Source organism: Gasterosteus aculeatus, chromosome 10, assembly GCF_964276395.1.
Source record: "Gasterosteus aculeatus chromosome 10, fGasAcu3.hap1.1, whole genome shotgun sequence".
Classification (NCBI taxonomy): domain Eukaryota; kingdom Metazoa; phylum Chordata; class Actinopteri; order Perciformes; family Gasterosteidae; genus Gasterosteus; species Gasterosteus aculeatus.
In genome coordinates this window covers 14,610,387-14,636,798 of record NC_135697.1, presented here as the reverse complement: position 1 = coordinate 14,636,798, position 26,412 = coordinate 14,610,387, and the positions used below count along the sequence as shown (strand labels likewise).

The 26,412-nt window shown below is 45.6% G+C and overlaps 2 protein-coding genes across 18 annotated transcripts in view; one reads left to right on the top strand and one right to left on the bottom strand.

The window, feature by feature from the left end:
* The window catches only part of thrb (thyroid hormone receptor beta), a 50,328-nt gene extending 32,601 nt beyond the window's left edge, over window positions 1-17,727 (top strand). For 8 of the 16 annotated variants that reach the window (XM_040188468.2, XM_040188473.2, XM_078080907.1 and 5 more), the window contains 9 exons: window positions 1,359-1,431; window positions 1,874-1,924; window positions 9,842-9,942; window positions 10,020-10,167; window positions 10,248-10,453; window positions 11,351-11,437; window positions 11,693-11,839; window positions 12,167-12,425; window positions 12,913-17,727. In XM_040188468.2, coding sequence (XP_040044402.2) covers window positions 1,425-1,431; window positions 1,874-1,924; window positions 9,842-9,942; window positions 10,020-10,167; window positions 10,248-10,453; window positions 11,351-11,437; window positions 11,693-11,839; window positions 12,167-12,425; window positions 12,913-13,154 — 1,248 coding nt within the window. In that variant the 5' untranslated portion in view covers window positions 1,359-1,424 and the 3' untranslated portion in view covers window positions 13,155-17,727. Of the gene's footprint in view, window positions 1-1,358; window positions 1,432-1,873; window positions 1,925-8,241; window positions 8,887-9,841; window positions 9,943-10,019; window positions 10,168-10,247; window positions 10,454-11,350; window positions 11,438-11,692; window positions 11,840-12,166; window positions 12,426-12,912 lie in introns of those variants that run through there. The other 8 variants (XM_040188472.2, XM_040188476.2, XM_078080910.1 and 5 more) reach the window with 4 other exon arrangements.
* Window positions 17,728-18,502: 775 nt separating this feature from the next.
* Window positions 18,503-25,430, bottom strand: nr1d2b (nuclear receptor subfamily 1, group D, member 2b). 2 transcript variants are annotated; one of them, XM_040188464.2, is made up of 8 exons: window positions 24,886-25,430; window positions 22,744-22,980; window positions 22,499-22,587; window positions 21,874-22,018; window positions 20,619-21,199; window positions 20,282-20,467; window positions 19,991-20,201; window positions 18,503-19,718 (listed from the first exon to the last, which is right to left on the bottom strand). In XM_040188464.2, the coding sequence occupies exons 1-8, from the start codon at window positions 24,902-24,904 to the stop codon at window positions 19,522-19,524; spliced, it is 1,665 nt and encodes a 554-aa protein (XP_040044398.2). In that variant the 5' UTR covers window positions 24,905-25,430; the 3' UTR covers window positions 18,503-19,521. The 2 variants fall into 2 exon arrangements, with proteins under 2 accessions (XP_040044398.2, XP_077937030.1); XM_078080904.1 differs by having other exon boundaries at window positions 22,744-22,977; window positions 24,886-25,401.
* Between the last annotated feature and the right edge of the window lie 982 nt (window positions 25,431-26,412).

Genomic DNA, 26,412 nt, shown 5'->3' with positions numbered 1-26,412 from the left:
TCGGGACACTAATGTGCAGAAACGGCAATTAGAGAGCCACAAAAAGCACTCGGCTGCATGATTTGTCGCCCCCTTAGATTGCCATCTGTGGACCTCTAAACGGATGGATTTGTCCTAGAACGCCTCCCAGTGACCACATGTGAGGTGGGAGAAGGTGCCTCAGGCGCCGGACGCTCAGGAACTAAATGGCCCTTCTGTTCAGGTCATTGTGTCAGCCGCGTGGGGCGTGAAAGTCTCCTGGTTCAGCCCTCAAAACGAGAGGTGGGAAGGCGGCATTTCACAGCTTAAATGGCCGCTGTGTATCCAACGCAGCCAACGATTACACCGCGTGGAAACCAGATTACAATGCATTTTTAGATACGAGGGTCCTGACGGAAAACGTCCCCGCGTCCGTCTGCTCCGTCTCGCCATCTCAACGTCCTGCGGCGGCCTACGATCACTCGCTCCTGCGTCTACGCGCACCTCAGCCGAGGCGCCGTCTGCCTCTTTTTTTCTCCTCCCATCTATCTTAGTGTTTGTTCCAGCCAGAAAATCTTTGGGCATCTGTCCATCTGTCTGTCTGTGGCCTCATTGGCGCTTTAGAGACCCGTGGAATGGATGGAGCAGCTTTCGGGCCTCCCCCAGCTGTTGTTTAGGTATTAAATGCCCTCCAGGGCCAAAAGGAACGAAACTGCATCATGGTTTCTTGTGATGTTTTTCAGGCCAGCTGTTCTTCCAGTGCAGAGAAATTCATGAAAGCGGTCAGTTCCGTGCTTTTGAGTAACAACACGGCCGGTTGGATGGTCGATTTATCGCTTGGATTTCAGTGTAAAACCATTTTAAAATTGGAGGGAGCAGGTAATGTCCCCTCAGCTGGAGACTTATTATTAGGTCATTTCAAGAGGGCTTAAAAGGGTTTTTTTGGATCTCACAGAGCTTTGCTTTATGTCTTAGGATTCTTTTTTTCCGGGGACAAAAGCATGATGTTGTATGCGAGCAGCTCCAACAATGTGTGTTTGTGATGAACTACAGCAGATCATGTATGACTTCACGTCTGCTTTCTCCTTTTAAATCAGTTGCCTGATTAAAGATCAACACAAGGCGGAAAAAACATCTGCAATAAATGCCTCAGATAATCATTTAAGAAGAGTTTATGTGAAGTGTTTTTCCACGTTTGACCACTAGATGTCATCCATGACCCGTCCTAACATCTGGACACTGTAATACTGAAATATCTGCACAAATTTCACCCAGCTCTACACACACACAACATAGTAGTGCGTTGAAATGGCACAGCAGAGACGTACAAGTACTAAACACATCATTTCCATTCCAATTGTTGTCATATAAGTGATGAACTGTCTCTGCTCTGCGTTCAGACAGGTAGGTACCCAGATGCCTGAGGAGGCCCTGAGGATGACGTCTTGGCCCTGAACCCCACCAGTATGTCAGGTAAGATGTCTGACCCGATGACCCCGACACGCTACCGGCCTCGTCGCATACACCATTTATAATGAACTTTGACGTCGCTGAGAGTCGCAAAACCCAAACGTGACCTGTTAAACCAGGCTGGAAAGGACTCTTTGCTTGTGATAGACGGGATGTCCCCGCTGCTGTCCTCAGACAGACAGCATGTCTTACCTAACGCATTCACCCAGGATTTAGTCGGCCGCCGTGACCTCGCTGATCCGTCACGTATGTTATTGGCCTCAGCGCAGTTAACGGACACGGGGTCACGTGTGCGCCCAACGTGACGACACGAGTGATGTTTCTGATGCTTATTCTGCTCCAACCTGTTTGTTTTAGCGTCCGACTGTTGAGTCCTTTGGTTTGAGTGTCAATCTGCCGCTTGTTTCACTCAGCAAGTGGATTTTTCCTCTCTCATCTATTTTAGAGCCAGCAGAAAATTGCTCCCCCGGCTGGAAAGACGAGGCCATTCAAAATGGTAATATATGTCCTCCCTCTCAGCACTGACTTTCTGTCACTTTCTGTCAGTGCGGTCGAGCTTTGAAGAATTCAAAACTGTGTCCCAGTCAAACCCGACAAGCTGTTTCCATCATTTAACCTCTTTCAGAATTTGCTTTAATTGTTGGAGGCCTTGAGACTTATTTTGGTCATTTCTGGGTTTAAACTTTTACATTTTAGGTTTTTCTAGTAGAACATGTTTACTTCAATATAAAAGAAAAAAAAATACTGAATATAACTGTATTTTGTTCTGTTGTTGCGCATTTCAACAGAATTGTGTTGCTAGGCAAGAAAAACTATGACTGAAGTAAACAAGGACATTTATAATATTACATTAATATATTTTAAATATTTTAAAGTCTGGTGTGGAGTAGAAATCGTCACAGCTCGTTTAAAGGCACATTTTCTTCATCTAGAGTTTCCATCATTTCACATTCCTCATGAACGGCACTTCTTTTTGCTTTTTACAACATTAGACCTTTTAAGCTAAAACTCAACAATGATCTTTCTGGGCTAAAAAAAAAAAAAAATAGACGTTGACGTCACTTGACATTTTACTAACTAACTCTTTTGCGTTGCCACATAATCGCTTCACACATGCAGCGAAAACCTTCCCCTTCACCCTTTTCCTCTGCGCGTCTCTAAGCTGCTCTGCACTGATTGGACACTTGTGTGCGAGTGTCCTCGTGGGGTCTCTTCACAGGCGGTACCGTGTTCCTGGTCCCCTGTGGCACAAAAAGATTGCTTTTAAAATGTCCTCACTACAGTTCAAACTGCCTCAATTTAAATGTCACCACTTGTATTTGTTGAGTTCAGAGGACGGCTGGAACTATTTATGTGGCGCCATGTCTGGTGGCTGTACGAGGAAATTGTACCAATGTCATTTTTCTTGGCGTCCCTTTCCACGCTGTGTCCTCTACCACGTCTTGTCCTTCCAGAGAACAGAGTTGTGACTTTGAGGTAATTTAATGCATTCTCAGTTCATTCACAGATGAGCTGCTGAGGAATTGTGCACTTAAAAAACGGTTTAGTTTGAATCGTACCTTTCTGAGGTGACATATGAAGACAAATCCACCTCTTTCTGCATTTGAGAGCGAATTAACGTTGTTTTGTTGATTGTTGGACGGACAGATTCCCAGTTCAAACTGGGCAATCGGTAATCCTGAATTTTCGGGGCCGAGGCGGTCTGAATTGAACCCTACGCGTCTCAGGAGAAACCTTGAATCGGCGAGGTCGTCCCGTCTCAGCAGAGGTCCACAGACTTCTTAACGAGGTCAACGCGGGGGACAAAAGCCGCGCTGGTGAATTGTTCGGGACAAGAGAAGAACGGGTCCATAGTTGTTGTTTTTTACAGGCTGCAAACCTTTTAAGGACTACAATGACTGGATATATTTAACAAAACGTAGTACTTCAATTTACACCTGAATGGCAAAGGTCAAGAAAACGAGAGCTGCCGTTGCACTATAAATAAAGTCCGATTTGGACTCACTGAAGACCTTTGTTGTGCCTGTTGAACTACGAGCAGCATGCGTTTAAATCTTCTTCATTTGGCAGATTTATCGACAGATAATATCGACAAATTGTGTCAGTTGGGTTACAATCCCAATTTGCGTGAAATATTTAAATATACGATAAATGTATACTGATACACACCAGAAGATGAAAAGTAGAACAATTACAATGCGTCAAACGCACCTACCCGACATTGACCTTGTAAGTGATTCCCTCAGCTTACCCCAAACTTTGAGGGCAAAGGTTCCTCACCCAACGTGTCCTCTTCAGGTAACGCAGAGTAGCCGGGGACATCTGGCAACGCACATCATGTCAACCCGGGGTCATAAGAGATTCCCCACATCCAATAATTATACAGGACCTGCTTTGAACTCCCTGGGACTAAAGTCATCAATCGGGGAGGGTATATATCTGTGCAAAACCCGGCTGCAGGGCCAATGTGGTGAGGAGGTGCCATTCGGATAGAAACTATTAACAAAAAGATGCTTTTAAAGGTGAATCCTGTTCTTTTTAAAAAGACCGTAAACCGTTTTTTTTGGGATGAGCTGGAGACAAGAGCGTAGTATTTATACTCAACTTCACACAGGAAATGCGGAATATTCTTTTTGGACGTCTATTTCCAGACAAATGTTTATTTGATACAAGTGATTTCAAGAAATGGCCTTCAGGGTGAGTAGATAAATATTTAAGCTGGTTAAATGTAACGTAGATTGGGTTATTTTGAAAAGACTCAAACGTATTTGTTTGTTTCTATCTTCTAAAAGTGATGCATTTGTGGCTATTCTGAAAATACCAAATATGAATTCACCAGAGAGCTTTCAATCACACGATGTGTTTAATGTGCAGATGTCTCTGATAATAGTGTCTGTAAACCAAAGATTAAAGGTAGAAATTAATCGAGAAGATTGAAATTGAATGTATTTCATCATTCAAATATATATAACTTGTTCTACACCCGAGTTCACAAAGAAATCCTCTTTTCAATATAGATATATATATATATATATAAATATATATATATATATATATATATTTGTTAACTATTTAAGAAAAAATAGAGATGCACGGTTATGAATTGACATATATATCATAAAATGTTCTTTATCATGATTTCAAACAAAATGCAAAACATGAAAACCGTGTTTAAGGCCAAATGTGCCAAAGACTGGCAACTAAAACAATCTTGTTCAAACACCTTTTCATTAATTTATTTATTTAAACAATAACGATTTCAAATAAATTCTACATTTATTCAAGTATACGTGATTTAAAAAAAAGAAAGAAAAAAAAAAAGTCTGGTTTGTATAAGCGTGGGATCTGAGACGCGTGGACGTTAATACCGTCCGCTCAGACAACAGATTGTCGAAGCGCTGACAGGCGCTCTGTCTGATGTACGCTCGTGCCGAGAGTTGAAAAACCTCAAGCGGGATTAGTCGCCGGTGAGGACATCACCTCTTCAAAAAGTTAAACTGGCATCAAGGCAGATTTGCCTCACGGGGCCCCGTCTGTTAGCAGCTGCTGCGTGTTGATCACATCTACTTGTCACAAACTCCCACTTATCACATGAACGGGGGCATTAATCCCACCGGTAAGCCCTGCTATTCTCACAGGGTGAACGAAGCGAGCGCTCATTCGTTCCTCTTTCCCTGTTCATCCAGTTGGTTCAAAGGTGGCCGGTGCTGACTTTGTTTTGTTTATTTGTGGTATTTTATTCTCAGTTACTCTCAGTAGCTACTTTAGAGTCATTATTAGCACAAGTTTTAAAAGAAAAGTACTTTTATAAGTGAATCACTTATTTTATATTTTAATCCGGTGCGTTGTTGCATTTCCGTTTATTTTAAATGGTTCACATTTTCATTTTTAGGTACATCTTAAGCCGCATCCCCCAAAACTGTAGAATAGGTCACAATTCAGTTACTTTTAGACATTTCTTCTCATTTGAATTGAAATGAGCTTAGTCCTTACGTTATTTACTGATAAATCCTGTATTTAAGTGTGTTGCGGGGTCGTCGGGGTAGAGCGGGTGTGCTGGGAACCGCAAGGATGGTGGTTCGAGTCCCGGCTGCCCCATGTCTCAAGTCGAAGTGTCCCTGAGCAAGACGCCTAACCCCTAATTGCTCCCTGGGCAAAAATGTGAAGCCATGGGTTTAAAATGTAATGTAAATCGCTTTGGATAAAAGCGCCAGCTAAATGACCCGTAATGTAATGTAATGTAATGTTGTGTGCACACTGCGTTTTACTGCACTTGCTCTCCAATGGGGACCAGTTTGAGCGTTACAAAGGATGCAGATAAACAACAATATCGGACTAAAGGTCTTCTGTAGAATAATTAGGACTATTCATTCATACAGCGAGCATAAAAAGACATGAAAGATTTAATACACGGGTAATATGCACTGAAATTAATCCAAATAAACTTGAAACTTGAAACTTTAAAGGTTTTTTTATGTTACGAAATATGAAATTTTGACATGAAATTATAGCAAATCAAAGTTGCATTTAATGAACTGTAAAATCAAAGCACAGTTTTACAGTCAAAATGAGCTAATGTGCTAATTTATATACATGTTTTTTAAACTTGGGGAAAACACTTAGAATAAATTAAAAAACACAGATAACCCAACCACTAATCACTGTGGGTTTGTGGCGTGTATTATGAATCAGCCTGTTTATTAACAGTAATTTCCTATTGAAATATTTTAATAACTACAATAAACCATCGTATGCACACATTCAAGTAGAAATAAATTCTAATATTTAGGGATGTGTATGTAATAAATACATTTATATTTCATTGATTGAAATGCTGTCTTGGGCTAAAAGTTTTAAGGAAGGGGGGTGAAACACTCTTAATGTGAATACTTCACACACTGTATTATAACTAAGACGTATACCACTTTATATATTTGTAGTGAACAAAGTCTCCCGTTTATGTCAACTTGAAAGTCCACCAGAACCCTTCTTCTGCTTATACTTCTTTGTAATCCGGCACACTAATTATATTGATTGTGTCTCTTCTGAAAGACGTGATTTGTGAGCTCGCAGGCCGCCTGCGATTCGGACAGTTCAGATAAGTCCAGCCGGCGGGGATTTTAAAGCCCAAACCGCTCGCGCCTCTACTCAGACTTCGCCATGTGTTCCAGTCTTCTGCTTCTGGCCCGCCTCGATGAGCCGTTGCCCCGATCGATGTTCCGGGTTCTGCTTTTGGTCAAATCTCAGATTTGCATAATCTGCAAATCTTTGCAGAAGTGTGCGGGATCAACTTTAAAATATACTTAAAATGCATGAAATAATACTTTTAGATTGAGACTTATTAATTAAATATTGGATTTGTTGATGTATCCAGTAATATATAGTTATGTAGTATCTTCAAATTATATACGCTGAATGTCACAAGATACTAGACTTCACATTCCAACCATCCTTCAATCAATCAAATATCTATATATATATATAAATAATATATGGCTTCGTATCATGTTTTTATTTAGTTACAAATTGATACTGTAATTGCCATGAATAATAACTATGTTTAAAATATCAAAGTATTTTAACAATGAAAAGGGAAAGCATCCGTGTTTATAAATAAGATAATAATCACTATAAACGGGCTAGAAAAATTTGATTGGTCCAATAATATCTGGTTTCTAAAATATTATGCAAAATCTAAAGTTAACCGGAAAAACCCCTTCAGAAAGACAACATACGGAAACTTTGTTCCATTATGGAAGAAGGCCTTATGGATCCCAGCTGATAAATATCCTGCCAGAAGGCTGATCCTGTTTTTATTGAACAAGGAGTCTGAGTAAAGCCAGTCAATAAGTCTGAGCGTGGCCGCTGTCTCGGATAATAGGTGAATTGTTTCAGAACAGATTATGCAATGTAGTACGCAGCGTTCTGCTCCCGTGTCTTATATTACGGGGGGAAATTATTGATTTGTTTTTTTTATTATTATTGATTCTCTGAATCTTTTTTTCTGAGGTCTTACTAAAATAAATTAAGCTTTTATTTTGTAAAATTTCATCTTGAAAACTACAAAACCTGATACCTCAATGTATTTTTTAAATAGAAAACCAAAGATCAATTTTTTTATCGTGGTATTCAAATGAAAGCAAAAAAGATATTTACACAACACACAATTAATTACAGCGTAAACATCTTACAAAGAACATTACAAACAAAAATGTTTGAATGTTTTTTTTCCATGATTTGATTTCAAAAAAGTTTTTTAAGAAAATTACTTTTCACTGGAGTTATGATCATCTCTGTCTATGTAGGTGTTATTAGAATTGAAACGTTCCTGGAAACACAGTAAAGAGCTCTGTGTCACTTATCAGCACTCTGCCAGTTAGCGTTGCGTTAGCGGCTAAATAATTGCTCCTGTGTTAATGAACTTTAAATTCCCGCTTGTTAGAACATTCGCTAAGTCGCTGGCCGCAGTAATGATATCACGCACACGAACCCGCTTGGTCTGTGGATTCGGTCTGAAATACCCCGAAGGATGAGGAAGGAGTTGAACTCCCGGGTTAAAGGTCAACTAGTTGCACGAGGTGCCGTCACAGTGTCTCCGTTCTTACTGAGACGAGATCCCTCGTAAAAAAGACTTCAAGTAAAGTTGACTTTTATCTTGTTTCACAGTTGTGTTTTTTTTGTGCCCGTCCCTGTTATTGGACGCAGGTGCAACTTGCGAGGTCTTAATCTGCATCATGTCCGCTGTCTGTGGCTCTTTGAGGATTTGTGGAGTGTGAGATTAGAGCTCTACGTCGTCATAAATCTCTGCTCCTCCACTCGGCCGTGTGGCGGCGGGTGGGACAGTTGCTACGTGTAGTCTGTGGGTTTGGTGGCTAAAACGTTTGTGCATCCACCTCGCGTGAACCTCTAAGACGTTTTAGTTTTTTCAAATCGGATTGTCCCATTCGTGTGGTTCTTCTTTCTTTTCTTTTTTTTCTTTTATACTTTTCGAGAAACCTACCTATTTTTTCATTTTTTTATTTATTTTTTTATTTTTAGAGGATTCGTCCCTTTTTTCGTAAAACAAATCGCTCGTCTGCGTAACCTTCCATGGTGCTCTGCTGCGGCTCGCCACCATGAATTACTGCATACCGGACATGTACGAGACGGCCCCCTCGGGGATGGGCGGCTACACGGCGCCGGGCGCCGGGGAAGCCTGCATGTACTCGGGCGGGGGACCCGGGTACGGGCACCCGGAGCCCCAGCCCCTGCACCACCCTCCCTGCATGGAGCAGAGTGCGTGGCCCCTCGGGGGCCACTACTCCTGCTCGTACGCCGCCGCCGGCCCTCCTGCTTTTAAGAGCGAGTTTTGCAGCATGGAGATCCCTCTCAGTCACTTCCACCACCAGCCGGAGTATTTCCCCGAGATCAAACCCGACTTCTCGCACCTGCAGTGGATGCAGGACGCGCACAAGAAAGGTAACGCCGTCCACTGGCGGCTGTCCTCCGTTTTCCTCGGGTGAAGGTGCGTTTTTTTTTTTCGGTACGCTGGTTTGAATCGGCGAACGAGGTTGTTTCCGTGGTTTTGTGGTCGTGTGCAGAGAACATCTTTTATGCGTGAAGAACGTTTTTTTTTTTTGTCTGGGGGGCTTTACAAGTGTAAATGCAGGACATAAGGCGTCGCGCGGCAGGTTTCTGAGCGGGACTCACTGCATGGGACGCTCAGAGTTATTGATTTGATGGTGAGGCAACAGAAGGCTGATGCGAGATTCTTAAAAAAAAGGGTATTGATCAGTTTTTTTCCTCCGGTCATTGAGTCTACAAGAGGTCAAAGCATTGATCTCATTAAGCCGAAAGCCGAATCTTGAAACAGGACCAGGTGTTAAGTCAGTTAGTTATCAGTGCTCTCTAAGGAAGCTGATCAGATATTAGGAGTCATACGGATGGAGTCGCCCTACTTTTAGATCTTTTTCATGTGACTTTTCAAAGCTCCATTATTGGAGAAAAAAAAACAGAATTTACTGTGTATTTTATATATATATATAAATGATAGTTTTAACTTTTTAACACATTGAACCACATTTATTTCTGCAAATTCAGTTTTTTATTAGAAAAGGAAAAGAAAGAAATATGCAATTTTTTTTTACTTTCCTTTTTACAAAAAAAGATAATATTTAAAAAGGTTAAAAAAAACATATAAAAATATTAAATATTTAAAAATATAAAAAAATATATTATATATATATATATATATATATATATATATATTACAATTATTCAAATGATCTCCTAATGTAGTACATTCCTGGTCAGCATTAGCTGAAAACATACCATGAGAAAACGCCAGTAGCCATAAAAGGTTCATAACTCAAATCCAGTCTTTTGTATTTTATTTGTTCAAAATGTGATATTAAGCGTTTGTTTTTCTCTCCAGGGTACATTCCAAGTTACCTAGACAAGGATGAGCTGTGTGTGGTGTGCGCGGACAAGGCCACGGGTTATCACTACCGCTGCATCACCTGCGAAGGCTGCAAGGTAACGACCTCGCTCGGCGCTGCTCGCTGCCGCCGCTCGTTGCCCTCGAGGCGCTTCTGACTGTGTCTGCTCTGAAGGGTTTCTTCAGGCGCACCATCCAGAAGAACCTCAACCCGACCTACGCCTGCAAGTACGAGGGCAAGTGTGTCATCGACAAAGTGACCAGAAACCAGTGCCAGGAATGCCGCTTCAAGAAGTGCATCGCAGTGGGAATGGCCACCGACCGTGAGTGTGAAAGCGCCCGGCGCCCGGCGCCCGGTCCGCTTCCTTTATATTGCACTTCAACTTCATTTCAAACTCCCCAGTGGTGCTGGACGACAGCAAGCGGCTAGCCAAGCGCAAGCTGATCGAGGAGAACCGCGAGCGCCGTCGGAAGGAGGTGCTGCAGAGGACGGTGCTGGACCGCCAGGAGCCCACGCAGGAGGAGTGGGACCTCGTCCGCATGGTGACGGAGGCCCACATGGCCACCAACGCGCAGGGAAACCACTGGAAGCAGAAGCGGAAGTTTCTGGTGAGACACCACCCCCCCCCCGCTCCTCCCTCCGTGCCTCCTCGCCAAAAGCCTCCATTGCATTGATTACACCCCCCCTCTCCCTCCCTGCCTCCCTCCCCTCCACCCTTCACGGACCCCCTTTCCACATCGCACCCCTGTCTCCTCCACTTCCCCCGCGGCCCCCTGTGTTAACGCGTCCGTGTGTCTCTCTGTATCTCCTTGTAGAGTGGGGGCAGTTAGATGGACGATGGAGAAAAGCGTGTTCCTCAAGGCGCCGCTAATTTATAGTGGAACCTCTCGTTCTTCTTTTTTTTTATTTTCTTTTTTTTATAACTTGTTACAAAGCAGTGCTCCTCGATCGCAAATACTAACAACTTGCTTCTTTTGTGCCGTTTCATCTTTCTCTCCTTCTGTTTGTAGCTTTTTTGATTTCACAACTCGCCCGTTTTGACTAATTTTCTTTTCCTTTCTGTGAAGTTTAACCGCTCTGCTGATTGAAAGTCCGTCTCAACTGTTGCCTGTTTTTGGGGTTTCTGTGGCACGATGACAAAGCAGAGCGACACAACGTTCTTATACCAGCCTCTCATTTCACCAGCAAATTGTAATGTATTTAACCTTTCGTGTGCCGCCGATTTCTTTTTCACCCACAATCTACTATCTATTTTTTTTAAGCACTTTATTGTAGTCATTGTGTAGTTTTTTTAAAGTGGTACATTTCCATTGAAGACTTCCGAGGACCCGTTTGGGTCCTGAGCTTGAGACTCTTGCCACAGAAACCCGACTTGAATTTCTGTCCTGACGCTGTTCTCTATCTGCACTCTCTCTCATCTGTCCTTTCCTAACATGTTTTCTTTTTAGTTGGCTTGACACGGCTTCTGCATTGAAACTTCACCATTACTGTTGATTATCCAACAGGTCGAGGAAGCTATGCTTCTTAATGAAATAACATGTAATTTATTCTATACTTCTGACCAGAGTGCAGCGGGGGTGAAGGAAAATAAGGTAAATTCAGACCCAAATATCACTAGAACTTAACATCGACATGTTTACGTGCATAGGCCATTTAATCATCTTTACATTATATTAAATCAAACCGCTTAACTCACTTCCAAGTTCTTCCGTTATTTGACTTTGAGAGCTTCATCTAACGTTGAATTGTTCACACGTAATATTAGACCATTGCTGACCTCATTTTATTTATTTTACTCAAACGTGGACAGTTTGAAGACACTGAGCGTCTCTCTTGTTTCGTTTCAGCCCGAGGACATTGGTCAAGCGTCCATGGTCAATACACCCGAAGGAAACAAAGTGGACATAGAAGCCTTCAGTCAGTTTACAAAAATAATCACCCCTGCCATAACCCGAGTGGTGGACTTTGCCAAAAAACTGCCAATGTTTTGTGAGGTGAGTGCGGCAATTTACTTTAGTTTCGTATGGACCTAAAAACAATAGTTTTATAATGTTGTTTTTGCGCTGCTAATGATGCCAAGAGTCCATCATCCATCAGCATTTAATTCAGAGTAAAAACAACACATTTGATTATTTTCAATACAGCAGGAAACAAAATGCCAAATGAGAGTTTTACTTACTTTTAATATAATGTGTAATACTACACCAAGGAATAAAGAGAGCGTTATTTTTTGCTGGTTGTGTTGCACAAACCATCATCTATTTTAAAGTGGGCGCCTTCTGTGGATGAGCCATGTTCTTCTCCTCCTCCCCTCTGGTCAGCTGCCTTGTGAGGACCAGATCATCCTGTTGAAAGGCTGCTGCATGGAGATCATGTCCCTGCGAGCCGCCGTCCGCTACGATCCGGAGAGCGAGACCCTCACACTCAACGGCGAGATGGCGGTGACGCGCGGCCAGCTCAAGAACGGCGGCTTGGGCGTGGTGTCGGACGCCATCTTCGACCTCGGCGTGTCGCTGTCGTCCTTCGACCTGGACGACTCGGAGGTGGCTCTGCTGCAGGCCGTCATCCTGCTTTCTTCTGGTAAAGCGCCGACGTCCAGATCGACCGGCGGTTTATTACTGAAAAACCAAGTAGTGTTGTTTCCAGAGCAAAGCTTTGTTCCGTCCTGCACAGATTGCGCCAAACCCCTTTAAAAAAATATATTAAATCCATACCAAAACTACAGTTCAATCAATTAGTCGCCACAATCACCCCGGAGCGGCGCTCCGCATCTCATTGAAGATCAATACTGTTCTGCTGTGTGCAGAGGGGGGGGAACCGGCCCATCTGTCTGCGCTTCTTGCAGTACCCACCAGGTTTTAATCAATACAATTATTAAGGCTGAACATTTGACGCAACGCCATCTTTATATCATCTAGGGCTCATGCTTTACTTGCTGCTGGTGTTTCTAACCACGGTTAGCACCGTAGCTTCCCTCCGAGCCGACCACCTGACCCGGTTAGCAGCGCGCTATTCGACCCGCTCGTTGAGAATAGATCCTTCTCACCGAGACTCTTTCTGTCCTCAGATCGGCCGGGCCTGAGCAGCGTGGCGCGAATAGAGCGGTGCCAGGAGGAGTTCCTGCTGGCCTTTGAACATTACATCAACTACCGCAAACACAAAGTGGCGCATTTCTGGCCCAAGCTACTAATGAAGGTGACGGACCTGCGGATGATCGGCGCCTGCCACGCCAGCCGGTTCCTGCACATGAAAGTGGAGTGTCCGACCGAGCTATTCCCTCCTCTCTTCCTGGAGGTCTTCGAGGACTGACCCATGGATTTTTGTGTGTTTGCGTGCGTGCGCACAAGTCAGGTGGTCTCAGGGGCGGAAGCAGCCGGAGGCCGTGGCGATGAACTCTCTAGTAGCACTACTGAGTGTCCCTTCTTGCCATAGTTTAGGAGTAGCTCTTTGGTGTCGTTTTGGATGGAACCATTCCTCACAGTGCGGGTACATGTGAATAGCGTTTTGTTTTTTTAAATTTTTGTTTTCGTTGTTGTTATTGTTGTGGATATAACCGCTCACCTCGGATTTTACTATAGTTCCTTTTTTTTTTTTTTCTTTTTTTCCGGTGATTGTACAGTTGACACAACGGTGATTTTATCAACTCTTGCTCATTCATTAGAAACATGCAAATACTGTGTTGCCCTTCTTTTTCATGCTGAACGGCTGCTCACCCGATTCAGAGACGCGTGTAATTGTCAGAGACCCGTCAGCCTTCCTCCCTTCTACTCGACTTTACTGGACCCATTTGTTGGTGTGTTAACTGTCACGTGGTCGGTCATCCACACGGCGAGCGTCTGAACTGTGCCTCACCGTCCCACTGTGACCCGACCCGCTAACAGCCACACTCGCCCTGAGGGACGCCGGCTCACGGGGTCTCTGGGGGTCCGCCGCGCCGAGCGCGAATGCAACAGAACAGCAACACGAGGCAGAGCTGCAATAAACCTTTTTTTTTTTTTTTCGGTTGAGATAACTTGTTTTGATGTCGCATCTAAGGGGCATCGTACACTTGTGACACTACACAACAATGCCGGTTGAAATCCTCAAAACCCACAAGTTCAGTAAAGATCAAAGGCCCGATGGCCCGATCTGTTTGAATCGTGAAGACTACAAAAGCTTGCTTGTTGGCATATGAAACTTTAGTAATCAATCAATTGGTTAATCAACAAATCTCTTTGGAATTTGCAGGATTGGTTGGACAAAACAAACCAATTTGATGACATCATCTCGACCCTTAGGAGTCTGGCGTTTTTTCCTTTTTTTAGATATTCGCGTCCTAAAGCAAAGCTGTTGCAACGTCTGCTTTTATAGAAAGAAAAAGGCGGAAGGAGATCTCGCTTCAGTAAATGTTTTTTTTTTTTTTGCCTTTTTATCTTTGCAACGACCGTAGAAACCGTGAAACAGTGTTTCCGACATTAACGGGATCGCAGCCGCAGCTTTAAAACGGACCCGTTCATCATTCAGCACCATCTAAAGCACATCATGACACCGACGTCAACAAAAGACAATCATGCAGTGCTCGTTTTTTGTGCAAAGAGGCCACGCGCTGTGCCAAAATCCAGTAAAATCACAGCCCCCAATTCATCGAAACACTGACCTCATGGTGCTCTGGTGTAACTAAATGGGTTTTTACATGCAGGAACAACCCACTGATTACTGTACACTAACACACACACACACACACACACACTGTAAACACAACACGCGGGTGAGACGCCACCACTGTGACAACCAGTGGCATCCGGACGCCGAGTAAACAGCAGCGCGGTTCTTCATCAGCGAGGTGCACTCAGAGAGAGAGAAAAAAGAAAGAACGCAGCGCTCTTTCCTTCCTTCTTCGCCAGGATGTTGTTCTCTTGTTGTGGTTCTGAACGCCTCGCTCAAGGCGCTGTCGTTTGCAACGTGACAAACATTCGCTCTGTATATCGAGCTTCGTCGAGCTTCACACTACTCCTCAAAGCGGCTGGTGGTTTTGTCCGTTTTTTTTTATTTTTTTCTCTTTTCTGTGAATTGATGCCTTTTTTGCTGCAGTGTTTGAATGACCTCATACGCACGCACACACACACACACACACCTTGCAAACTGCACAGGCTCTAAATGAATGCACAGACAATCAGAGGGGGAGGAAGGGTGGCGGGTGGCGGGTGGTGGGGGGGGCTCCCCGGGTCTTATGTCCGGGCTGCGCTCAGCCAAAGCTATTTGGGAAAGTGACATTGGCCACGTTTACATGCACCCGTGTTGTCAGACGGCATGTCGGGGGGAAGGGGAGGGATGTGGGGGGATGTGGGGGGGGTGTTGTCTGCTACGGTGTCACGATCAAGGGTCTCCTTTGTTTGTGCCCGATGGACGAATTGAACGATGGTTTGGATTTCTGCACAAGCGGCGACCAGAAACGCTCCCGAGTGTAGAAATAAATGTGGTCCCTTGTCACAGCTGGTGGGGGCTGGTTGCACAGGCGTGGGTGCGGGTCATCCAATGGCCCCTTTCAATCAAATACTCCAGGGATTGAACTCAGGAACTAAAGGAGAAGCGTGATGTCACGGGCTGCATTTGTGTGCACGTTGCGTTTCGAGGACAAGCCGAGCCAATTAAATCCCATCTGACATGAAGTGAGGACTTTGTTTGGGACTTCATCTCATTTGGGTAATGTAATGTAATGAGGCGGCTGCAGTGTTGACTGGTGTCCTTTTGTAATGTTGTTGTGTAACATCGCTGTTGGAGAAACGTTCTGTTAACTTGCTCTTTCTTACCTCTTTTAAAAGAAATTAAGTCTACACTTTGAAGACTAGTCTCAGGAATTTGGCTGGATGACTTTAACCTTCAACGACGTTTAAAGAGATTCCCATTCTGAGCCTCGTGCTACGTTAGCAACCGTCAAACGGAATGAAAGCTGAGGCTCGAGTTCGATTCGATAAAGGGAACAATTCATTCTAAAGCCGCATTTATTAACTCGCAACAACAAAGCAAGCTCACGGACACGCAACCATTTGGATTATTTGCACGTCCTGCAGAAACCGAGCAGCATTATTATTCAGCCACCTGGTGATTAAAGGCTGGAGGCCCCAAAAAGTCCCAAAAGTCCTGCTTTCTTTACCATTTAGGGAGTAAATTAGCTTGATGTTGGGTAGTTTTATCAGCTTTCTAAGCTCCGTTATAGCTTAAACCTTAATGGTATCCATGGTAACAGAGATGGGTAATCCTTGTCGTGGGTTTAAAACTACAACTACAAAGTCCACATTATTTACAGAGTTCACCATATGTCCAATATCTGTCCCCGCCAGCAGGAATCATTTCATCATTACACGTTTCCAGCGCTCTTCTATGTAGCTTTTATTTGCAAATTGTGGCTTGTCGAGTATTTTTTGCAATTTCCATCCGTAAATTTAGCAACGAGAAAACCGACGCTGCGCAGGCGTTGTGGACCAAAGGGTCAGTGGACCAAGAAGTCTCCCGTTCACGGGCGGCGAGCATAAAATTGAGATGTGGTCAGCGCGCACGTGTCAACGGGGGCCGCGACTGAAACCGAAGACACCGACGTCAGTCTAGAATGTGTTTGCTTCGATTCCCTTCACACGTGTTCGTGTTCAGGAGATCGGCCTTCCGCAGAATGAAAATCAGTTTTAAAGATCGAAAGATAAACCGCGTTTAGTCATTTCAGTTCAATCTCAAAGGCCGCCGTTTTTTATTTGAACTTCATTCAACCCTGTTGAAGGAATTAACCGTTATTTTAAGCGGCTAGCTACCGAAAACCGTACCTCAACGTTCACCAAAGTAACCTCGCCACATGGTGGCAGCACCTCATGACTCGAGCAACGCATTATTTTGGTCTAGTAAACGCGATACGGCTGAATCCGATTAATCCGACGTTAAGTCCGACTTGCGACGGGACACGAGCATGAAATGCTCCGTAGAGCGGAATCAACAACCTTTACGTTAAAGGAAAATGGACCCGTCATTATTAGTGCAGTATTCTCGCCCCCAGCACCAAATATATACTTTCATTTTATTTTTTTAGCAAATCTCATCAAATAAAGTATTACGACTTAGTTTGTGAAACAAATGTGAGGCCGTATGAATATATTGAGTTTGTCCAACTGATTGCTGGTGCTTGTAAACATGGTCAATGGCGCCCGCTGGTTCACACGATGTTGGCCGTCGCTGTTTTCTTCCCCCCCCCAGTTGTGTTTCTCTTTAGGTTCCTCGGCGGGAGCAAGTTGCACCACAGAGAAGCTATTTTACAGTACAAAGGAAAAAGGATGTATATTTTCAAGATGCAGATTTTTTTTACGGATGTCGCTGGCATGACATGAACATGGTGTTGTTTCAAATAGCGCTGGAAGAAAATGCCAATGTTTCTTGCTCTCAAACCCATTTCCACATCTCTGCGAAAGACTCGGCAGGATGTTGTGATTCTTTATCAAAAATGAAATCACAATCTGTGCAGCTTAGTTCTACTATTTAAAAAAGAAAAGAATAAAAAATAAAAATAAAGAACTGTAGCTCGACCTCACTGTTCGCACGAAGCAGGCAAGCTGAAGACTTCAAAGTGTGTAACCATCATCAGAGGGGAAGCGGCCCGCTTCTCTCCCTCGTGTGTTTCAGTGTCTCCTTGTTCAACCCCAGGAGGAGAGAAAGGAAGGAAGGAAGGATGCAAGGGAGCGAGACGAGTTGCGTGAATGTGTGACAGCAAAATGGAAGATGAGAGAAATGATTCTGTTTGTAAACTTGCTGTTTTGCACTCTGTTTCACTGGAAACGTTTCCGGCGACCCATCGTCCGGCTCCGGAGGGTTCAATGCAATTAATGTGAATAAGCTCTTGAGAATAAAGATGGTTTTGAGAGAACTTGGTTTCGTGCCTTCATTTTGTTATTGAGCGCCACGATTACTTTTTTAAACATTTGTTCCTTTTTTCGCCGCACTATATTTTGACTTTTGTAATTTTTTAAATTACTTTCACAAGTCATTTTTTCTGCCATACTATCCTACATTTTTCTACCTCTTCCACATTCTATACGGAGACTATTCCGCCACAATGTGATTTTTCACTTATTTTTCATCCTACTGTACGACTTGTTTGGCCGCTTGTTGCCATCTGCTGACGGATCGTGACACTACCACAATTAATCACCGCTCATCTACTAAGTTTGGATGGACAACCTGCAGCACATCATGTTATGTATAAACATTGCGTTATTTAGCCATTTATAATTTTTCCCACTGTGTTCCTCCACTGCCACTTTAATGTCTAATGCTTTGTGTTTTTTTTGGTGAAGACTGCAGTGAGAAGATGAGTAGTGGAACGTTTCTACTGATGAGAGTTTTGAATTGATCGCAGGAAACGGGAAACCTTCCACTTAATGAGACGAGTAGGCCACGTGTCAGTCTGCTTTATTCTTTAGTATTAATCAGTATTAACGGTGAAGACATTTCGCTCGTTTGTTTTACAGCTTTCCAAAGTCACACGAGGACGAATTATTTCATACTTTTAAAACTCCTCGTGGTTTGAACAGTGCTTCGCCACACAAAAGGCTTAACTTAAACGCACGCTGGATTGATTATTGATTCTGCTCAACGTAGTGACAACAACACACTTTCAAATAACCACTTCACAAATAAACTGCATTTGTAAAATTTATTTATATAGATATATTCATCTATGCATGTTTGTATGTATATATTTATATAGAGATCTATGCATACTGCAATCCTTTCACAACCACACGTCGGTAATGTTTACACAATGACAGAAGCTCTGGATTATTCGAAGGCCGAGAGACGACGAGATGGCGTCGCAGAAACGTCTCGACATCAGCGACTCGGCATCAGCGACTCGGCTGCCACCTCGAGCCTCTGGATTACAATCGGTGACGTTACAATCATGATTCGTGTGGAGACGTCCGTCCTCTTCGCCCCGACTGCTCAGCGCGAGTCTGTGCAGCTGCGCACAACGGAAAAGAGTGAGGCGCTGACAACGTGTCCTCTAGGACGCCAGCAGCTCAGCGACTCACTTCTTTTCTAAAGAAAAAACAACAATCAGAAGAAGGAAAATGGGTCTACGTTGGTTCAGCGCAGCGTTAATCAGCGCTGACGCTTGGGCTCGAATCGGGGAGCAGTAGAGGGACACTGATATGATTCGTCTCAATGCAGAACGACGGCGTAAACACAGCAGGTCATCTGCAGGGCGACGCCTTCTCTTGCTCCCCCAATTCCTTCAGATTCAAACAGCGTCCTATGATTTCTAGGGGACTCTTAGCAGCTTTGCGTCCACGTTTTTAACGTTTTTTAAAGAGAACTTAACTCGACAGTCTTTCGGTGTCTGCCCATCACATGAGCACAGCACCTGTTCCGACTAATGAAAGTATACACAAGATACACCGCTGGAACCCAAAGAAAGCGATCACATATTGCACTATGAAGGCAAAAAAACACAGAAAAGTGCTTCTAATGTTTGTACAGCTGCAAACATACAGCGAGACACACACACACAAACACAAGGAACATGTACATCAATCAGTGTGTCTGTATGTATGCATCACCACCACACAGGCATTTACGCCCTACAGTACAATAACATCTAATAGCCCCCCCCCCCACTCCTCAGGTCCCATCGCGGGGCGCCGAGTACTGGAGGAGAGCTTCAGGAATGGACCTTGAAGGCCAGCAGCTCCTCCGAGTGCATGTTGTTGAGCGAGCGCAGGTCGGGCAGCTTGAGCAGCAGCTTGGTGAAGATGGCCGACTCGTTGGGGTGGTTCTTGGTGATGAGGCTTCGCAGGGCGCGGATCAGCGTCTCCTGCAGGGCCTCCACAGAGTTCACGTTCTCGATGCCCGAGCGGTCTGGGAGGAAGGGACAGCAATCAATAAATCTATTCCTTATTAATATTAAGTCATTTTTCAAGCATTTTGGCATCTGAAGTGTGAAGATCTTTGGGTTAGGGACAAAAAGACAGATTTCCCTCTCAAATGGCGAAGGGCAACTAAATCCTTAAAAACATTTTCCTGTTTGTGTGGATTTTTTTGTGGTTTGTGTTTTTTTTTTTTACCAGGTATTCAAATATATATTTTGCTCTGACGTACGTGTCGTACTCGCTTCACCAAAACGAACCCACCTGCAGACACCAGAACCACGGCGGTGAAGAGGCTCATCTCCTCCTCGCTGAGGCCCAGGTTGACGAGCTTCTCACTGAAGTCAAACATGGAGTTGAGGAGGTCCCCGGCGCCCATGGCCCTCAGAGAGTCCACGCTGTACTTCTTCCCACCCAGAAAGGTGACCGTGCGGTCCTTCACGTCGAAGAGGGACACGAAGCGAACCACCAGCACCTGCGGAGCGCAAAGCCAGCGCTGTCGGTCACATGGTGGTGCAGACGTGGTGCCCCCCCCCCCCATTGGCCTGAGCTTACCTCGAAGGTGCCCGCCTTCAGCAGGCTGACCTGGTCGTGCTGAGTCAGGTCTCTGAAGCCCGGGATCTTCTTGGCAAACTCCACCACCTCCCTGACGGCGGGGGTGAAGCTGTGGGAGAACTCGTCCCACACCTCGTGGCCGGACTTCTGAGGGTCCACGCGGGGGGAGGTGTTCATGGGGCAAACCTGAGGGCACATTTCTGTTCACTTAGGGATTTAGGGCTCACTTCCAACAGTTTCTCAAATCAATGCACTGAGCGCGTGCGTCACGGGATACATAAAGTTTTATTTAAATTCGCAGTATTTAATTTTTCTTTCTCGCCTCCTCGTATCTCACCAGATGCATTCGGTTGCCTCCTCTCCACAGGGGGGCGCCGTAGGCGGCGTTGGCGTGGCCCTCTGAGGCGTCAGCTCCAAGAGCGTAGGCTGGACAGTGGCTGGCCAGCCTGAAGGGGCACTGGGGGGTGGAGACGTCCTGACCCTGGGGGTGCAGGCTGGAGGGCGTCTCCTGCGCCGCCATGGCGACCGTTTTGTGGGGCTGGTGGCTCCAGGCCGCCTGCCGCTCCTCCGTGCGGTGGTTAGTGACGCCTTCGGCCGGGACGCTCCTCGGGGGGCCCGTAGAGGGCGGGGCCTCGGGGGTCAGGCTGCTGCGCTCTTGGTTGTACATGAAGGTCTCCTGGTGGGCCCGGGTCACCGAGCCGATCACCTCCTCCTCCCCGCTGTCCGAAGCGCCGGGCGAGGCCGAGGTGGCGTCCGTGGCGGGGGCGGCGTGCTCTGAGGTAGGTTCTGTGGCGCTGGCCGGCAGAGGTTTGCCGATGGGTAGCGTCTGGCTGCTGTTCATCATGTTGTTCATGGCGCTCTGCATCTCCAGCAGCATCCGCTGCTTCTCACGCTTGGGGATTCGGCCGAAGCGCACAGCTGAACAGGGAGGAGAGAATCCGACCGGAATGAGAAACCTTTGCGTCCTACTAAGAGTCGGATCACAATGAGCCACGTTATGATTTGTTGTGGTGCAGAAATCACGCAGTTTGCTGCTCTGCAGGAGTACAGAGCTCGGACCTCTACTTTAAATCTGTCCTTCAGGAGTCCTCATATGGGGACCATGAACATTATGGAATAAATATTCACATAAATGATTATCAATGATAATTAGGAAATAATTAAATATTGTATTTAAAAACACTCAATTAAGTCATAGTTCATCCTGCCTGGTTGCACAATAGTTAAAAAGATGCCAGTTGTAAAATGTATTTGATCATTTCACAATTGCATTATTAAATAACTAAGTTAGTTTGTTTGTGTTAATGCATATGAATCTTTATTTCAAAAGTTCTTATTCATTGATTTTGGAAACATATTTTGTTGATTTAAGTGTAATACCAACTTGCTTAAATACCCCTTTAAAAACACACCGTGATTGGTGCTGATATGAAAATAAAGTACAAACTCTGAACTTCATGTTCATTTAAATAAAATTACATGGTTTTTTTTAATGCTTTTGCGACGTTATTATCCTTCGAATTTTTATCCCAATAAAGCCCCATCAAATGGAATAAAAAACCAGCGAGACGGTGGTTCCTGCGGACACTCACAGTCCCTGGACATCCCGACCAGCAGGCACTTCTTGAAGCGGCACTGCTGGCAGCGGTTCCGGTTGATCCGCATGATGGGGCAGCTCTCGTTCTTAAGGCACTTCTTGTACTGGATGTTCTGCTGGATGCTCCTCCTGAAGAAGCCCTGTGTGTCCACAAAGACAAACGGCGCACTGTGAGGACACGAGAGGAAGCGAGATTAGACGTGCGCACGATCATTCTGAAGACTGCTACTCGCGTTCCTGGCCGTGAAGAACTTCATTGAAGCAGCACAGAATAAACCGACCAACCCATCAGTCTGTGTGTGTGTGTGTGTCTGTGTGTGTGTGTGTGTGTGTGTGTGTGCCACTCCTCCGAGGCGCACTCAACCAGGCCACACGGCAACGTGACGAATGAGGAGGCAGCTGATATTAATACAGGCAGAGTGAACTAGTTTCATGGCGCCGTGCTGATGGCTGCGCCTGCTGCAGTGACCCACTTCAGTCACAGCCCAAAGTCCAGTGTGCCAGTGCATATCAGATTCAGTGTTTGTGTGTGTGTGTGTGTGTGTGTGTGTGTGTGTGTGTGTGTGTGTGTGTGTGTGTGTGCGTGCGTGTGCGTGCCGTTGGGAGGGAACCGCCCTCACCTTGCAGCCCTCGCAGGCGTGGACGCCGTAGTGGAAACCAGAGGCCACGTCGCCGCAAACCTTACACAGCAGCACCAGGCCGTTGATTTCTGATTAATAAGGAAACACATAGTTCATCTGAAGGGGGGGGGCAAGCTGGCGGGTTTTGCATGCGTCAGCGCCTTAAATAATACCACTCAATTCCCAAAGTGCGGCGTTTGTAGAAAGCACACAAGGCGAGCGGGGGGGGGGGGGGTGCGTCTTACTTGTGATGCCACATTTTGCCGCGGAGGAGGACGCGCGTCCGCTCTTCGGGGGCCCCGGGAGGACTTGGCCCCCGCCGGCGAGCGCGGCGTCCGCCTGCCGAGACGGCGGGTGGCGGCCGGCCGGGGGGCCGCGGGGCGGGGAGGACGACTGGCAGCTGCCGTTGGAGGAGTCGCTGTGGCACGACTCGGGGCCAGAGCCGGAGGTGGAGGAGCTGATGTAGGCGATCACGCCTCCTGCTGCGCAACAGAGAAGAGGAGTCCAGTGTGTGCGCGTTAGGGGCGTGTCCCTCTGCGGTTAGAGGTCACTTCATCAAATGTAGCTTCACGCTGCGCCAAATACTCCAGAAAATAAAACAAAGGTTTAATCTCCTGCAGTTTGAATTTCCCAACAAATACATTTATTCCTGTTTGCTTAACGTTTCAATTTTTTTCCCCCCAATGTAATTAATTGAAAAAGGAGAATATAATCTGTTTAATTCCACTTTCTTTATTAAACAGATACAGATACCTAAATGTTTTCTCTTTGACCTCTTTTTTGGATGTTAGGGGGGGGGGCTATTAAAATCCCTAACAAATCGTGCTTCCTTAATCCTGATGCGTTATTATTAATCCGATCTCTCCTCTGCTATCGCGGCTCCAGACGACTCGCTGCCTCCGTCACCGGCTGCAGGCGCTCCGCTCCAGCTGTGGAACCTCCGAGCCGAACATCACGACCGCGACCCCTCGGCCCTCGGCCCTCGGCCCTCAGGATCCGACAACCTCTTTCGCCATCAACACGAGCTGAGCTGATTTCTCCCCCCTGCCATTCTGTGGTGATTAGGTAACAGCCCTTACATAATGTCAGCTGCACCGGGGTGTGTGACAGGTAGTCAGGTGGCAAATCAGGTATTGAACATAGACGAATAAGACTATGAATAAGACGCTGAAGGGGAGCGGGTTGGGGGGTTTTTTTGGAACTTTTTCTAGACATTTTTTTTGCAGACAAGACAATAAAATAACCCTCATTGTGTGTTAGGTAATATGCAGCATTATAATAACCTCCCGGTGTTATGCCTGACAAAACGGGAAGGCTTAACTTCCAGACATGTTGATCAGAATGAAGACCTTTGTCCAAATATCAATCACACAGAATATTTCAATTAGTAATGCCACTGACAAACCCCAACAGTTATTAACCCTGATAAGTATACAATTACCTGGTAGGGCAAAATTAGCAAAATGCTTATAACTAACAATAAGGAAAAACAAATGTGTCCTCTTGGTTCATTTAAATTCGACAAAACTGTCAAATATATAAATGTGGCATTAGGATCACGGCGGAAATGTAAGACTTTCAACAAGTACACGTCAATTGTATACCTGCAGGTAACGTCATATTACCTAAGAGACAATAAAAATAGTTGTGTCCTGTAACTTGATATTGGAAGCAGTAGCATTAAGCGCCCTACACCCCGAAAAGCATTCGTTTTCTTTGGAATATTAACAGTATTACTCAGTATTATTACAGTATTGGATGTATTTCGAGAAAGAAAAGTCTTTCGCCGCGTATAACGATGTAAAATAGACTAAGATTAGTGTATCCCATTGGCCCTGAACGCGCCGTGACCATCGCCCCCCCCCCCCCCCCCCTTTTTTTCCAACCCGCCCCCACGTGGACCGAGCACATCTTTTTCCCGGGGAAAACTGGGTCAGCGCGAGCCGACTCGGAGCTGTCTCACGTGTACCCGCGGCGAGATCACACGCCATCTCGACGGGTGGAATTATGCAACGGCCGCGTCACGGCGCCGCTCGACCAATGAGCGGCGACGCACGTTGAGCGTAAACACAGGTGCACATGGCTGGACGGACGGGTCCATGTGAGAGGAGACGACCGCAGTGGAGCCCGGAGCCCTCCGCTCGGGCAATAACAACAGCCCGCTACCCCCCCGACCCCCCATTAACCCAGTTTAACGGCACAACACTTTTAAAATGCTTAAATATCAGTAGTCGGAATATTAAAAATTACGTTTAAGCCACTTTCACCAGACGCAGATTTTAGCTGAAGATAAAGAGGCGGCGGGGACCCTGAATTAAAGCCCGTTAAAGCCCGCTGCAACAAGCTGCAAATGCCGTCAAATGACTTGCGGTTAAAGCGCCACTCACCAGCTTTGGTGGACTCCATGTCCTCCTCTTTGAGTTTCGGGGGGGGGATTTCCTCCTCCTCTGCTACCTCGAAGCCGTGTTTTCTGTTATTGTGTTCAGCAACTGGAGAGTCGCTGATCGATCCCGGTCAATGAAAACACACTTTACGACAAAGCAAACACGCCGCGGCGGCTTGTCAGAAAGGAACCGGCGAGGACGAGTTAATTGCAGAGCCGAACCTTCTGCCTCAAAAAAAAAACAAAAAAAAAACGCAGCGGTAAGTTTTCAAAGACCGGCTTTAAAAAAAAAAGGACAGCTTGTGTCTCATCGACGCCGGAAGTCGCTTTATTTTTAACAAAAAGAGCCAGAGGAGGAAAAAAAAGCTCCCGCTGCTCGTCTGCTCTCAGTGTAACCGAGCGGTACCTACAAACCCGCCGGCATTCATTCACACACGGTTCGGGGGAGAAAGGCGGCGGTGCGGGCGGTCCTCTCTGCGGCGTGAAAGACGGAGGATCTCCGCAACGACCGCTGGGAGGTGGCTGTGCGACCACGTGACCCGCTTCACTGGCTCCTCCCACCGGCGTCGATGTAACCCACTGACACACTTCCACCCGGGCCGAGTGAACCCAGCAGAACCTGCCAGTGTCACAGGTCGGTCTGCATCCAGGGCGGCTCTTCCAGGTTCGGCGTGTTCTATCATCTGGATTGCAGTGGTAATCGGATTATATTTATTTGTTTATTTATTTTTACGCTGGTTACGGGACATTTCTGCGGGTACATTTTGCCAACACCCACAAAACTTTACGGGCGTGTACTCAAGATCAAAACCCAGCTTGAGTACCCGTAACGGCTGAATGCTCCACAGTCTCTCCCCCCTTCCTCCCCCAGCCAGTGTCAGTGTCTGTTGGTGCTGTGCAGGTGGTGAACAGTGGTTTCATCCCTCCTCTTTCAATCAAAACAGCTGTCTGCCGCTGGAATCGAGGTCAACGACGGCAGAGGTTTTTCGGTTGGGTCACCATGCGCTAAAAGAGGTTAAAATGCTTCACAAACCTGGGGGTAATTAATGGTAATTTGATCCTTTTTTGATATGAAATATATTGAGTAGTGCCGCTGTAAAATATTTGATATTAAAACAGCATCCTTAGGGGGTTGAAGCGTCACATGGATGCATCATGATGCATCATGATCCATCATCCATTTACAGCCCAACAAACACCAATTGTCCCCTTTACCTTCCCCTCAGTAAAGCATTTACCTTCAACATCAGAGCAATAAATATTTAATATGCATGTGTTGATTGCACAATGTGAGAGGACTTGGCAAACACAATATCTGCCGATGTGTGGGTACCGTTTAAGTAATAATACGTACTAGCAGATCCATCCTTTCGTGATTTATGCTTAAAGAACAGCACAGAGTCCTACTATTTTGTGGCATTTATACACCTGCAGGAGGATAATCCTGCAGGTGTTCTGCTGGTTCAGGACTGCTGGCACGTCACGTAAAATGCTGAACAGACTATAAGAAGGGCCCCCGACGCCCCAACTG

Bases quoted from the DNA above. Each gene is read 5' to 3' on its own strand.
- nr1d2b (XM_040188464.2), bottom strand. The intron at 21,200-21,873 runs GTGAGTGTCCGC...CTCCCTGTTCAG, and splicing joins GGTCGGGATGTCCAGGGACT to CTGTGCGCTTCGGCCGAATC. The intron at 20,468-20,618 runs GTGAGATACGAG...ATGTGCCCTCAG, and splicing joins GAGGCAACCGAATGCATCTG to GTTTGCCCCATGAACACCTC.